The following is a 14,230-nucleotide window of genomic DNA, read 5'->3' as shown; positions in this document are numbered from 1 at the left end:
TTAAGGATGATTATGATAATTGAATTTGGTTATAATGCATATTCTCTGAAATAATTTAATCCTTTGATTACAAGTGGCTTTCAATAGAGTATCCTATTATCACTCAGTATTATTTTGTCAATTTGATGAAATATGATTAAGCCTAGCTAATTAAAATTATATTTAATTTTTTTTTCCGTTGCTTTTATATGCAATATGAGATATTTGAAGGATGTTATTTGTGGAAATGTGACAAGATAAAAAAGACTTTCTATTACGACGAGGATGTGATTAATGTGATGCTTTTTCATCGAATACAAGAACATGAGTATTCTACCGGAGATCAACACAGTGTTGCTCAACGCTGTGATTAACTTGTTTATAGAAACCGTTTTCAGGCAGAAAAACAAAGACTAGGGCAAATACGAAATGTAAGGAACGATAAGGCCAACCGTAATGGTGTTCGACTCGAAGTGCGCAAAAACACAATGAGGAAAAAAGTGCTTCACTACTCGAATTTTCGTGGATATTGCGAGGAAGCCCCAAACTCGGCAGGATACCCTCTGATCAAATCGACGCTGAGAATGTTTAGTGCGGATGCGTTTTGAGTCTGGCACTGCATACGGACACGGTGGAGTTTCACGCCCAAGATGTTCAATAGGCGTTCATGTTTTCGTGTGAAGTAGATGCTATCGCCTTCGAATCCAGGGAAATGCGTTGACGCAACCGACATCGAGTTGCCTTTCTCCAAGAACAAGATCCGGCCGCCAAGATCACCGCGTTCGGACACCGCCGTTATCTCATCCGGCAATCCACTCAAGTCGAGCCTATAAATCTCAACTTCGTCTTCTCCTGAGGTAGTAGTCCTTACCATAACGAGCCACACATTCCCTGCCGATTCAACCAAGAACAGTGAACCCGAAAGGGCCGAAACCGGCAAGTTGGGCACTTTCGTGAAGAAGCCGTCGCCACCATTGGCTGTGGCGAAGTCGAAGATCATACATCCTCCGTCAAAGCCAATGGCAATGCAGCGGCGGTCTTCGTAGAACACGATATCTTCGAGGAGAAACGGGGGGTACTCACGGACGGTCCAGAAATTGTCACCATTCTGCCAGGTGAAGCAGCGGAATACCGTTGGGTTCGCGAAGAGGACTACCAAGAAGTCGCGGTCGGCAGAAGGGTCGGATGATAAGATGGCTTGGTAGACAAGCAAGTATTGATCGGACCTGGGCAAGGGCGGAAGGCGGATCGTGTCGCCCGTGAAGGGGTTGCGGAGGATGAGGTTCAAACTGGGGTCGAAAAGGAAGAGCCACCCGTAGCAGGAGCCGACGCAGATGCTCCGAGGGGCATCGGCGAGGTGGCGGAGGGCGAAGGTGCGTTTGGTGGCGAGGGAGAAGGCGGAGGCGGCGAGATCATGACGGCGGCGGCCAAGGAGGAGGAAGGGGAGCTGCGGGGGTAGGCGGTGCGGTGCGGGCACGGTGGCTGGGAGCGCGGCTCTCCAACTCCGGCACACGCCGCGGAGGGTGGCGTAGGTGGCGGCGGAGGCCACGTGCTTGAAGGCGACCATGATGAGGATGTCCGGCGAAAGGCGCAACCTAAAACTGTTAAAGATTGCCCTTCTCTTTGGATCATGACTCTCCATCTTTGGCGCCTATTAACTAACTGAGATTCAAAGAGAGGGGGAAAACGGGGACTATATATAGGAGTAGGGGCTGCACTGCAGGAGGAGGGGATAATTTCCAATATGAGACGCTTGTGTCTATCGTCCAACACATAAATTAGCACAAATTTCAAAACAGATGGACGGTAGATATAGCTGTCTCACCTTAAGGACAATCCCCACCAATATGCCGAGGATAGTCTATAATATGAAATGGTTGCATTCATTGTTGTCATGTAAATTGGCAAAAATCTCTTAATGCTTAGCATGTTACTGTTGTTTACAGATTGGATGGTTGATGAATCTAAAGTGTAAAAACGAAAAGTATATAGTAACTAATTATCCATAGAGATAGTTCGTATTAAATAATTAAAACTTAAAAAGATGTTATCTTTAATAATTATCAAATTTAAGAGAGAAAAATTGGATTTTTCTACATTTTTAAGACTTATAAAATTGTTTGTCCCACATGCAATCAAAACAATTGCATAATTCGTAAAGTCGACTGAGAAGGAAAATTTATTAACTATTTAATAAAATTTAAATGATCTATTTCTTAAAATGGCACAAATGTATAAAAGTTACTTGAACTATAGATCATTTCAATTTGATTATGTAATCTTTCAAAATTTTAATTCTAGTACTCAATTTTTCATTTTTTTTGATTTAAGTAATTTGATGGCTCTTTATATGCAAAATTTGAGGTAATTGTTTTACGCAGTGTTTGGATGGGGATAAGGGGAGGGATAACCCCTTATCCCCTTTTATATCTAAACTTAAATTTTTTTATTCGAGAATAATAATTCTCGGGTACCTGAAATAAGTTGGTATAACTATACCCATACACTAACACCTTTATTTTCTATATATAACTACCTATTATTTTTCTTATTCTATATTATCTATCCAAACGCTATTTTTTTCATACTCGGAAACAATCCAATTTTCATCAAAACGCTATTTGCTTATCTCCATACTTGTACCTATCCCTGTAATATATAGTTAATTCTTGCTTATATCCAAACCAAACAATATCTAAAACAAATGGATGGAGAAAGTAACCATCTCACATGGGTGGCGGATTTTTATTAATATCCACCGGAATAGGATGCACAACGTTGGAAGTGTCAAATTTTCTATGCAATTTTGCTATTGTAGAATGCAGACACAATAACTTTCAAAAATTTTAATTTTACTATCTGATCTTTTAATTTATATGATTTGACCGAATTGGTAATTTTTTAATTTTAAAATTTGAAAGCGTCGTTTATTTTTACATATTCTGTTAGTACATTTTATGTAATTTAAGTAACTTTAAATTAACTGAATCACTTCATCAGTGAGTTGATGATCACTACATAACCACACTATGAGATGGCCATAGATCGAAAAAACTAAAAATACCCAAGACCCAAAATGCATCATCACTCATTGAACGTTCTGTTAGTGCCATAAAAATTACGCCGCATGGTGAGTCTGGACGCACCACAAAAATGGTTTGCAAACTAAATATAAAGTGACATGTGGTTTCAACCAAATTGAACATACAATATAGCATTTAAACTTGGCTGATCGGATCCCTCGTCACCCGAATCGCTTAATTCAGTTGTGAGCGTAAACTTCAAGGGTCATTATTAGAAGCCACTCAACTTCTTTGCGCGTTTTCGAAAGAAAGATATTTGACTGAGTCAACAGTCCAGGAGTTCGGCGCATAACACATCCAAACAATAGCTTAAAAACCAAGTAGACCCAGAAATTTCTTTTATTAGGAAGATCATATAAGAGTAACCTACTGAGTACTAGCTGAATCAGTTCACCAGGAAACTGATGATCACTTCATATATAATTACACACTAGGAGATGGCAATTGATCAATGAACTCAAAATATCCAAGACCCAAATTGCATCATCACTTAGTGCCGCGCTCGACTAGAATAACATCACTGCTCCATCGGTAATCCGTTCTGTACCCACGCAGAATAACCGCCGGCGATGTCTGTCACTCCCGTAAAACCCTAACGAGTACGAGAAAAAGAAAAATCAGTATATATTAACATATCATATACAGTTGTTCACTTGTGTAGAAAAGACATATGCGACGAACTGACACTTACAGCAGATGAAAGCTCGGTTGCAGCCATCAGCGACCGCTTCCCACTTTGGCATCCCTGTCGAAAGGCAAAGACATGCTTTACGGGAAAAAGATAAAGAATCGATAGCTCATATATGAAATTAAGGAAACGATGGATAAGCATTCGCACGACAATGATTTCGTCGTCTTTGCCGAAAACCGATGACACTTCCTCCAAGAAATTAGGGTTCTTCGACATTCCTACACAGAGTCGATGGAACAGAAATGTTAAAATCCGTAAACCCTTTCCTGCATTGGTGAAAAATAACACTAATGCGACATACATTTAAAAATTGATGCTTACTTGTCGCGAATCAGCATATCAGCTTTGTTATCTCAATTTTCGATTCTTGTATCGAATAGTTGAAATAATTTTTTCATTGAAAATGAACAATTTGGATAATTAATCCTCGGATGCTATTATATTTTCATGCTTGTAGAAATAAAACTGCTCTTTTCTGAATAAAACAGCTTTGATGTATGCATAATTTCTGTAGAAACCAAAATTCTCAAAAAGGAGAAGGTTAAGAAATCTACCTGACCCAACCTTGAACATGTATGGAATATTTATAGCTCCCACTGGACGACCGGCATTGAATTCATCCACAGTTCTACCAAAAAAACAAAAAAGAAAAAAAATTCAAATAAAAACATCACCCATCATATAAATCCCAAATTGTAGAAATTTCCCATTGGTATCACTTAAAACTGGGTTCATCCCTGTTTTAATCAAAAAAAAAAAAAAAAAAATCACTTAAAACTCTGCATTTCTCCTTGTCCAAGATAAAAATATATGAAGATTCCCCTCAACTATAGGCCATTTTTTGAAATACCCTTTTTTTTGCTGTTGGGGAGAGGCTTATTGAATTGGACGTTGATTGCGTATCGATTTAGCCTGTTATCTATTAGAGGATTGCCACGAAATCCCTTTTCATGTTTTAGAGGACTAGTGCAAGAGACCCCTGCAACTTAACTTTTCGATGATCGCTCTTTTAACTTTCGGTTGTTTTAATTTAACTTATTGTTATGACAAGCGCACAAATAGCAACGGCAAAAGGCGATCGCAAAGTTGACAAACCACAGAAACAGTAAAATAAAATGGAACACAAAGATTTACGTGAAAACACATTATTAGTAAAAAAAAACCACAGACAAAGATGAGAGAACTTCACTGTGAAAAAAGGAGACAATGTTTTTGGAGATTACAAATTTATTGTATCGCCTCTAGGGCAAAATGATGAAAGAGGTTCCTTAACGGATATTTTCATTACCGGATTCGATCCGTACTTGCACAGCTCAATCCCTCCGCTTCCCGCCACAGACATTCATTTTTCTTTTATAAATTGTTTTTCAAAATTTGTCGCACCACAAAGCTGTCGGTGAACCAAGGGCGCAAAATCAAAAACAACAACCAGATTTCGAGGCACATCTAACACTTATATTTCTAAATTCGTAGTTCGATCCACTGAAAAAGTATTTAACACAACCACATAGTATTTTATAAAATTTTTAGACGAATTAACCATAATAACTTAAATTGAAAGAGACCAAATTTAAGGCGGTATCAATTAAAAGAAAATTAGTTGAGAAGTCAATAGCCTGTGGTTGAGGCTACCCATGTGTATTTCATCAAAAATCCAAGCTTTTATTCTTTTTTACTCTAAAATTAATTATTATACATTTATGTGCGTCTCCTTGGGACTGTGTGCCCACCTTGAGAATTGGATCTCTACATCTGGGGTCAACTGTGGTCCACAGTCTGTTGGCATGCCGCGTGCAGGGGAAGCTTCTCACCACTTGAATAGTGGGTTCGAGGATTGGTGTGTGACTTCTGGAGGAGGCCTAATCTCTGATTCTCGCGAAAGCACTGAGTCGGCGACTATAGTTGGGAACGTCCTGGAGCGTCCAGCCGAGGATTGCAGGCCCATCCAATGGGAGGAAACCCGGGCCCAGTATGGGAAGGGAAAAATCGTACCGTCGAAGAAGACTAAAAACACCTATATCCCTACCCGTGCTAGCGCGCGCCTCGCCTGCTATGATAGGACCTCAATCATTCGTAAAGCTGTAACCAGAAAAATGAGGCTACAAGAAGGAGGAGATGGCGGGGTCTCCGAGAGTGCGTTGAGGAAGATTGTGCTTAAGAGCAACCGATGCGGGGTGAGACTGGACGGGACCGAGGCGAAGAAGTTCGCCGAGTTCGTGAACTTATGAGCGCTTAGATGGGCTAGTGGCCCAAGTCGTGGACACCTTTTGGCTTTATTTTGGGAGTCGTGTCTACGTTGTTGTGATGTTTGTGTCTTGTTATTGTGATGTTTAGTATCTGTAGCTGGAACGTTAGAGGGCTTAACGACCCCTCCAAACGGTTTGTTGTGCGGGATGCAATTTCGAATTTAAGAAATTCAGTAGTGTGTCTCCAGGAATCGAAGGTTAACCATGTATCGGGATCCTTTCTTCGAAGTTTAGCGGGGTACTTCCTTGACAAATGTGTTTTCCTCGAATCTAATGGCGCGTCCGGCGGTCTGATTACTTGTTGGAGCTCTCGGGTCTTCAGTTGTAAAGAAGTAATCGTCAGAAACTTCTCCATATCGATTCTTTTGGAAATGGTGAACGGGGGTACAAGATTTTTCCTCACGAGTGTTTACGGCCCAGCCACTTGGGATGGTAAGGAGGACTTCTTCTCGGAATTAGCGCTCTTGAAGGATTGTTGTAAGGGGAAATGGGTAATGTGCGGGGACTTTAATTGTACGCGTGGACCGCACGAGCGAAATGGAAAGGCCTGGAGCTCCAGAGCGACGGCCTTATTTAACAATCTCATCAGGGACCTTGAATTAATTGATCTTCCCATGACAAATCAATCGTTTACTTGGTCTAATCTACAAAAGCCCCCGACCTTGGCTAGACTGGACCGGTTTCTCGTGTCAACTGATTGGGATCTGGAATTCCCTATTTCCAAGGTGGCCGGTCTCCCAAGAGTGGCTTCGGATCACAGCCCCATCCTCTTAACGGTGACTAACTCTTTGAGCAGGACGAGGGCCATTTTTCGATTCGAACCTGCCTGGCTAAACCACGAGGATTTTAGGTCCAAGGTGCCAGGCTGGTGGGAGGAGGGCCATAAGCACAATTCGGCTGCTCTTACGTTCACAGCAAAATTGAGACACTGTCGTAGAAGAATTAAACAGTGGTGTACCAACGAATTCTATAACATTCGACGAGTTAAGAACAAACTCTTGGAAGACATCCAGAGCATCGACAAGGAGGAAGAAACGAATCCTTTAACCCAGGAGCTAGCAGATAAGAGGGAAAAGCTTAAGACGAATCTGGCCGAGGTGCTTAAAGATGAGGAAGCGCTTTGGAAGAGTAGAGCGAAACAACACTGGTTACGGGAAGGCGATAGCAATACCAAATTCTTCCATGCAGTTGCCAACGGCCGTAGAAGAGTGAACAGAATTGACGCACTTGATGAAGATGGACGAGTGTATCAATCTGAAGGCGAGAAGCAGAATTTACTTTTCCAGAAGTTCAGAAATCTATTCACACCTGAGGATTGGGCACCGTCCTCTTTCGGAGATTGGAGTGAGCTCTTCACGACGAGGCGGGGCGATACTGCCACCATAACGCATATCACGAGACCTTTCGACATTGAGGAAGTAAAACAAGCCGTCTTCCAGCTAGGACGAGACAAGGCGCCAGGACCGGATGGTTTCCCTTTGTGCTTCTACCAAACCTTCTGGGACACTCTCAAGGATGATATCTTGAACATTTTCCACGAGATGTTCGAGGGAACACTAAATACCGGCCCGATCGATTATGCATACATCTGTTTAATCCCGAAGAAGGAAGCAGCTAACCGGGCAAATGATTTTCGCCCTATCAGCCTCTTGAACGGGATACATAAGATATTATCCAAGGTCTTAACTAATCGCTTGGAGAGTATTATGGGTAGCCTGATTTCTGACTCCCAATCCGCCTTTCTGAAGGGAAGAAACATTTCTGATGCTTTCGTGACGGTGCGTGAACTTCTTGGCTGGGGAAGTAAGCAGGAGATGGAGGGAGTTGGGATAAAAGTGGACTTTGAAAAGGCTTATGATCGAGTTTACTGGCCTTTCCTTTTTCGTATATTGGAGTGGTGGGGATTTGACAGGAAATGGATCAGTTGGGTCGAATTGTGCGTGTGTAATGCCAAAGTCGCAGTTCTGGTTAATGGCGTACCAACAAACTGGATCAAGATGAAAAGGGGATTACGACAGGGCGACCCTCTATCACCTTTTCTTTTTCTTCTTATAGCAGAATGCCTTACCAGATTAACTGCCAAAGCAGTAACGAAAAACATTATCTGTGGCATTGGTCCCTCCGACGAGTCAAGGGTCCACATTATCCAATTTGCAGATGATACCTTCTTCTTTTGTGAGGCGAAGAAGAGATTTATGAGAAACCTCCTTTTTCTTTGGCAACTTTTCGAATGGGCTTCTGGAATGAGGATCAACAAAGGCAAGACTGAAATTTTTTACTTGGGATCGGTGGAAGGTAAAGCGAACAGGTTAGCGCAAATACTCGGATGCAAACTCGGTACCTTACCTACCAAGTACTTGGGGTTGCCATTGACCACCAGACCCCCTTCCAAAGAGACTTGGAGAGGAATCATCGGCAGGGTCCAAAGCCGAATTGATGGATGGCAAGCGAAGCTACTGTCGCGGGGGGGTAGACTCATTCTGGTTAACGCTGTTCTTACTAACCTACCCATTCATTTCCTCACTGTGTTCCAGACACCCAAATGGGTCGTTAAGCGAATTGAGGCTCTTCGGCGGGATTTCTTTTGGAGAGGTGGTGTTAGTTCGCCTGGAAAGGGTTGCCTTGTGGCTTGGAAGAGTGTCTGCCGGAGTAGGGAGGAAGGTGGGTTAGGCATTCTCGATATAGCTACAATGAACCAAGCACTCCTGGTTAAATGGTGGTGGAAATTCCATACGGCGCCCAACCTTCAGTGGAACAAGTTAATACATGTGTTGTTTTACCGAAGGAGAAGACCGTTGAAGGAGGGGCGGAGCTTCAGACCTTCCTCTTTCTGGTGGAAGGGAGTACTAGGGCAGAAAATGGGGAGTTTCCTACATTTTGGGTAATGGAAAAAGTATTGATTTTTGGGCCGACCGATGGTGTGAGGAAACCACTCTTCTGTCATCCTTTCCCAAGCTATCCTCCCTCCTGACTCATAAAACCTTGTTAATTAGCAAATGCTCCAACGATACTGAATGGTGCTAGAACAAGATTCTACGTGGCGTCAACACTTCAGACCACGGAATTCACCAAAGCATCGCGACACTAAAGGAAAGGATCTCCACCTCCAGAACCGGACAAGGAACGGACAGCGTGTATTGGCGGTGGACATCTCACGGCCGTTTTACTGTGAAATCGACCTATACTATGTTAAGCAACGGCGGAACAAGGGATAACAGGACTTTTGACATCTGGAGACTCTGTATCCCCCTTAAAGTGAAGGTCTTCTGTTGGCTCACGCTCAAGAAAAAGATACCCACCATTGACAACCTGTTAAAAAGAGGATGGACCGGGAATACGAGCTGTGTGCTTTGCGGATCGGAGCCAGAAACGTTTGATCATCTCTTTACACAATGCGCGTTCTTCAGATTCCTCTTGGTTATGTCACTGGAGGAAGTCCATCCAGAAGATTTGGGAGCTGACGTACACCGGATGTGGGATTTATGGAAAGGGCGGAGGGGCTCGGATAACGACCTAACCGGTATCATAGCTTGTTGGTGGGTGATTTGGGAGACTAGGAATGGTGTCATTTTTGCGAAGGCCCAGGCGGATCCGATCCGTGGTACTCATAAGATCAAACACCTGTTAGCTCAGTGGAGTAGTACTGATCTGTAGATCGGTAGATCTGTAGTTAGAACTCGTAGACCGTATAGAGGCATCGACTGTACTTTACTCACAACACCTATTTCCCTGTCTTTTCCTTTTTGTCTCCGTTTGCCTAGAGGCCTTGTTGCCTCACCCATGTAGCTTAATTCACCTCCCGAATGAATGAAGCGGGTAGCATGCTACATTTTCTCAAAAAAAAAAAAAAAAAATATTTTAGAAGCATAGATTCCAATTGCATCACAAGTTGACACATGACGCAATTCCTATCAAAGTTAATAAGTTTTCATTATTATTTTTTTTTCAGAGATAGGTAGTATACTACCCGCTTTATTTATTCAATTTAGAAATAAACTTAGCTAGAAATGTGAATCAACTAGAATTCGAACTTGAGACCTCAGGTACCAACCATCAAACCTTTTGCCACTTGCGCTAGGGACAGTCGGTAAGTTTTGATTAAATTGTTGAAACTAATTACATTATACCTGACATCGAGATATCGATGCCCTGCTTGGAGGAGCTCGTGGGCGACGCGAACCGGAACCGATCTTGGGACTACTGCTTCTGAGCTCAAATCAGAGGCCATCGACATAATCCTAAATAAAAAGAAAACATAAATTTACAAATATTTATAAAAAGTAGTACAAAGGAAGAGTACTAGAAAGGAATATTTTAGGACCCTTTTAGCAAGATATATTGGGTAAAAATATGCGTAGCATATCGGACTCATTTTGGAACAACTACGAAATTTTTAAAATTAAAATTTTTTCTATCTACCATTGCAATTTGTTTAATTTTAACTATTCGACGGTTTTTTTCTTTGTTACAAAATTTGGAAGCATTGTTCATTCAAATTAAATGGTTCTCCAACAAATCATATGAGATGGTAAGTACTGTAAGATAAGTGAAGTATTAGAATTTGCTACCAAAAATTTTATCTAATGGTTCAAATGGAATGAATAAAAGGTTAGGTAGATGTTTCAAACAATATATTCACATTTTTTTTTATGGTAAAACCATCGAGAACTAATCTGAATTTCGGATCATTTTGAGTTGGCTATCCAATCTTTCAAAATTTTGATTTTATTAATTCAATCTTTCAATTTGTTTAATTTAAGTCTAATTAAGTCATTCAACGATACCTTAACTTATTTAAATTTGAATCCGTCATTTATCTTCGCATTGCAAATTTAATTAGGATATTTCATACCACTCTCGCAACTATAAATTTATTACGGTAAATAGTTAGCGTAAATTTGAAATCAAAATACTATTGATTGAATCAAATCAAACATATTGAACTGAAAGGTTGGGTAACCGATTCAAAATGATTCATAATTTAGGTAGGTTCTGAACGTTCCTACCTTTTTTTTCTTTCTAATTTTGAGAGAAAGATACCTTTTTTTATTATGAAATATAAAGCAATTCTGGAATACTAACCATTAAGTCCTTAACCAACTGTGTTAAGTATTGTGATGGGAAAAAAATAAAATTCATACTTAAGATAAATTTTATATATTTTTAACTTATCCATTGATTAGTTAGGAAAAAGCAACAAAAAGAGTGGGGAGGGGAAGCAATTACCTCAAAGAGAAGGGCAAACTCTTTTTTGCACTGATGATGCCATAATTGGGCCCATATGCTCTCCAAGATGAGAAAAGAGTTGTTTGTGATCTTGTGGGTGAGAGAGATCATAAGTTATACAAAGAGAGAGAGAGAGAGAGAGAGGGAGAGAGAGAGAGAGAGAGAGGGGTTATATAGTAGTGATTGTTGTACCTTTTCAACAGTGGTTGAGTACAAATTGAGATGGGGAGAGACACACACGCATAGGAGAAGGCCATTTTGAGTAGTGCTCTATTTCACTATGGAGCAGGCAAAAATATATAAGAGGCAAAAATATATAAGAGGGGTCGGATTAATGGAAAAATATTAATAATAATAACACAAAAAAGGAGAAATTATTTGGGGTATGATCTTGTTGGGGTTTTTATGGATGGTCATTATGGAAGAGGTGCTTTCTCTTTTTAATTTTTTCTATTTAATATTTTTTTAAGTGGTTCGATGCTGCGTTAGTTTCAAGGGAATGGAAACGTTTGCATGTTCCCGGTGCACGATGCACCAACTTAGACATTTAGATATTGCAAAATCATATTTATCTTCCTAAACTGACGCTAAATTATGTTTTTGAACCCCCAAGTTATTAAATGGTTGGTCTTTAAATTTTTGTATTATTATAATTAAATTTCGAAATTTAATTTAGTTGATGTGCTGGTACTATATGCTGTAGCACTGTCACATCAGCTACACATTATTATTCAGTCAACTAAAAAATACATTAATTTAGATAATAAAAAATCGACAAATTAAAATTTGCAAATAAAAATTTGATGCAACTCATAATGTGAAGACCCAAAAAGGGTAAGTTAGCCTAATTTTTTAATTAAAGGAATATACATACATACGGTGCATGAGTTACAAGGTATACACACGGTGCATCGAATTTCTCCGACGGGAAAGGAGGGCCCACATGGGATGGAGGATATACATGCGGCGGATATGACACGTGGACTAACCATGTGGTAACGGTCGGGAACGAGGATGAGGATGAGCTTGAATTTGAATTTGGGACCCCAAAAAAGTAGTTGATTAGAAGAACAGGTCAGAGCCGAGTCGGTTTGGTTGACTCGGATTCTAAGGTGGGTCAAACTTTGTTTGGATAAGATCATTTTGGTAAATGCTTTGATCCATAAATAATTATTTATATAGTAAAGTTACAATATGTGACATCCAAATTAATAACCGGCTTCATTAGATTTAATCTATATACTATTTGACGAATTCAAATGCTAAATTCACAAATTTTCTTGTAGGTTTATTATGAATTTGAGTTCAGCTCATATACACAAATAAACTATTAGTAATGAAATAAAACAGATAATATGTAGAATAGAGTATTTACAGAATAGTTTGTAGTGAGCGTTTTCACTAAGGGTGCATTTCGTTTCGAATTATATAATATTACAGAATATTTTGATATATTCAGATATTTTGAATTTCTAAATGAGATTAATTACAAATGATGTTGTATTAGTGTATTTGGTTTAATACAGTAATGTAATGCTGCATTGCAGTGTGTATATTATTATTTTGTCTGATTCAGTTTATAAAATTTAATAATCTTGACAATAAAGTATGTCTATTGCAAAGTTACCCTTAGCTATATTTGCAAATTTTTTTACTATATATTTATAAATAATATTTTTTAACTAAATTTTATTTTAAATAATTTAAAATTTAAAATTTTAAAATTTTAAAGTAAGTAATTTTATCTTCTTTGTTACCAATTCTACTACATTAATATATGAAGAACACTAATTAATTATTGCCTACTCCAAATGAAACACAACCTAAAATTACACTCCAATTATGTGACTAATTAATAACATTTTTTTTACAGAAGTCTCTAAAAACTATTGCAAGAACTCATCCTCTAAGCCTTTGCTTTTCTGTCCTGTTTTTGATAACCTGTGCTGTTGAAGGACCAGCACTGACCCAGTATCCATAAAATCCTCAGATGCCAGGAGATCCCCAACTGGGCCCAACTCCGAGCACTCCTCCCAGTCGCCGATCCCCGCCGTCGTCGGCATTTTCCGGTCTCCGCCCTTCCCCACTATGAAGAGCGAGTACATTCCCGCCATCACGCTCAGCGCCGTCACCGACTCCGGCCCGTTGCCCACATACTTCTCCAGGTAGGTCACGATCCCTGACGCTACAAATCTGCACGGAAAGATGACCAAATTATTCTTAGTATATTATGAATGTTTCAATATATTTCATGTAAAGAAGAACGGTATTGACAAAACAATAATTATTAACGAATGCATTGAAATATGAAAAATTACGTACCTATTGTGGAAATTCGCCATGAACTCCTCGTCCTCCTCGGCATCCCGGTCCTCGTCGAACATCATCGCGACCTCGCTAGTGTTGCTCGACGACTCCGTCCTGACTCGGGACGAGGAGGAGTTCATCCGATTGTCGGAGGCGTGGAGGAACCTGATGACGGTCATGTTGACGGACGGGTGCATGGCGAGCCGGCCGGCGTACGCCACCGCCTCGCGGTCGTCAGGGCCGCCGAAGAAGATGGCAACGACGTGGTGCAGGACCTGCGCGTCGGCGGTGGCTGCTGCTGCCTGCGGGCCCGCGTCAGCGTCGCGAGCGGCGCGCATGCTGCCACCGTTGCTCTTCATGCTGTTGCTGACGCCGCCGCCCATGCGGCGGTCGACGAGGATGCCGACGGTGCAGGGCGCGTGCTGGAGCACCTTCAGGTTCATGTGGCGCCGCCCGTCCTTCCGGCACAGCATTCGACCGTCGTACCTGATAGAAAAGCAAAAAAAAAATTAATTCAGCTAGAAATATAAAGCAATTATGCTTTGAATTTAAATAAAAAATATCAAATATTAAGTTCCGGTCTAACCAACTGTACTAGGTACCTCTGCTCCTTGTGGAAGGGGACGAGGACGAGGCAGGCGCGGATGTCCTCGGCGCCATTGCACACATCCTCGTGCATGTTGGCGTACGACGACACC

At 40.8% G+C, this 14,230-nt stretch overlaps 3 protein-coding genes across 4 annotated transcripts; all 3 read right to left on the bottom strand.

The window, feature by feature from the left end:
* Positions 1–487: 487 nt before the first annotated feature.
* LOC109704987 lies at positions 488–1,621 on the bottom strand. The gene has a single exon (XM_020225751.1). It carries the CDS (start codon positions 1,619–1,621, stop codon positions 488–490), a length of 1,134 nt encoding a protein of 377 aa, XP_020081340.1.
* Positions 1,622–3,371: 1,750 nt separating this feature from the next.
* On the bottom strand, positions 3,372–11,614 carry LOC109704988 (thiosulfate sulfurtransferase 16, chloroplastic-like). 2 transcript variants are annotated; one of them, XM_020225753.1, is made up of 7 exons: positions 11,418–11,614; positions 11,226–11,315; positions 10,127–10,231; positions 4,308–4,381; positions 3,901–3,971; positions 3,754–3,807; positions 3,372–3,654 (listed from the first exon to the last, which is right to left on the bottom strand). In XM_020225753.1, the coding sequence occupies exons 1-7, from the start codon at positions 11,480–11,482 to the stop codon at positions 3,580–3,582; spliced, it is 534 nt and encodes a 177-aa protein (XP_020081342.1). In that variant the 5' UTR covers positions 11,483–11,614; the 3' UTR covers positions 3,372–3,579. The 2 variants fall into 2 exon arrangements, with proteins under 2 accessions (XP_020081342.1, XP_020081341.1); XM_020225752.1 differs by having other exon boundaries at positions 10,127–10,237; positions 11,418–11,610.
* A 1,389-nt stretch (positions 11,615–13,003) lies between these two features.
* LOC109704989 (cation/H(+) antiporter 15-like) lies at positions 13,004–14,218 on the bottom strand. The gene is made up of 3 exons (XM_020225754.1): positions 14,135–14,218; positions 13,548–14,018; positions 13,004–13,418 (listed from the first exon to the last, which is right to left on the bottom strand). The coding sequence occupies exons 1-3, from the start codon at positions 14,209–14,211 to the stop codon at positions 13,112–13,114; spliced, it is 855 nt and encodes a 284-aa protein (XP_020081343.1). The 5' UTR covers positions 14,212–14,218; the 3' UTR covers positions 13,004–13,111.
* Positions 14,219–14,230: the final 12 nt, after the last annotated feature.

This window comes from Ananas comosus, unplaced genomic scaffold (assembly GCF_001540865.1).
Source record: "Ananas comosus cultivar F153 unplaced genomic scaffold, ASM154086v1, whole genome shotgun sequence".
NCBI lineage: Eukaryota > Viridiplantae > Streptophyta > Magnoliopsida > Poales > Bromeliaceae > Ananas > Ananas comosus.
Note: the sequence above shows the minus strand (reverse complement) of the source record. Positions and strands in the feature narration are given on the sequence as shown.

Bases quoted from the DNA above. Each gene is read 5' to 3' on its own strand.
- LOC109704987 (XM_020225751.1), bottom strand. From the start codon at position 1,621: ATGGAGAGTCATGATCCAAAGAGAAGGGCAATCTTTAACAGTTTTAGG.
- LOC109704988 (XM_020225752.1), bottom strand. From the start codon at position 11,482: ATGGCCTTCTCCTATGCGTGTGTGTCTCTCCCCATCTCAATTTGTACT. The intron at 3,972-4,307 runs GTAGATTTCTTA...GACTCTGTGTAG, and splicing joins CATGTTCAAGGTTGGGTCAG to GAATGTCGAAGAACCCTAAT. The intron at 3,808-3,900 runs GTGCGAATGCTT...GCCTTTCGACAG, and splicing joins AAGACGACGAAATCATTGTC to GGATGCCAAAGTGGGAAGCG.
- LOC109704989 (XM_020225754.1), bottom strand. From the start codon at position 14,211: ATGCACGAGGATGTGTGCAATGGCGCCGAGGACATCCGCGCCTGCCTC. The intron at 14,019-14,134 runs GTACCTAGTACA...CTTTTCTATCAG, and splicing joins CCCTTCCACAAGGAGCAGAG to GTACGACGGTCGAATGCTGT. The intron at 13,419-13,547 runs GTACGTAATTTT...CTTTCCGTGCAG, and splicing joins ATGGCGAATTTCCACAATAG to ATTTGTAGCGTCAGGGATCG.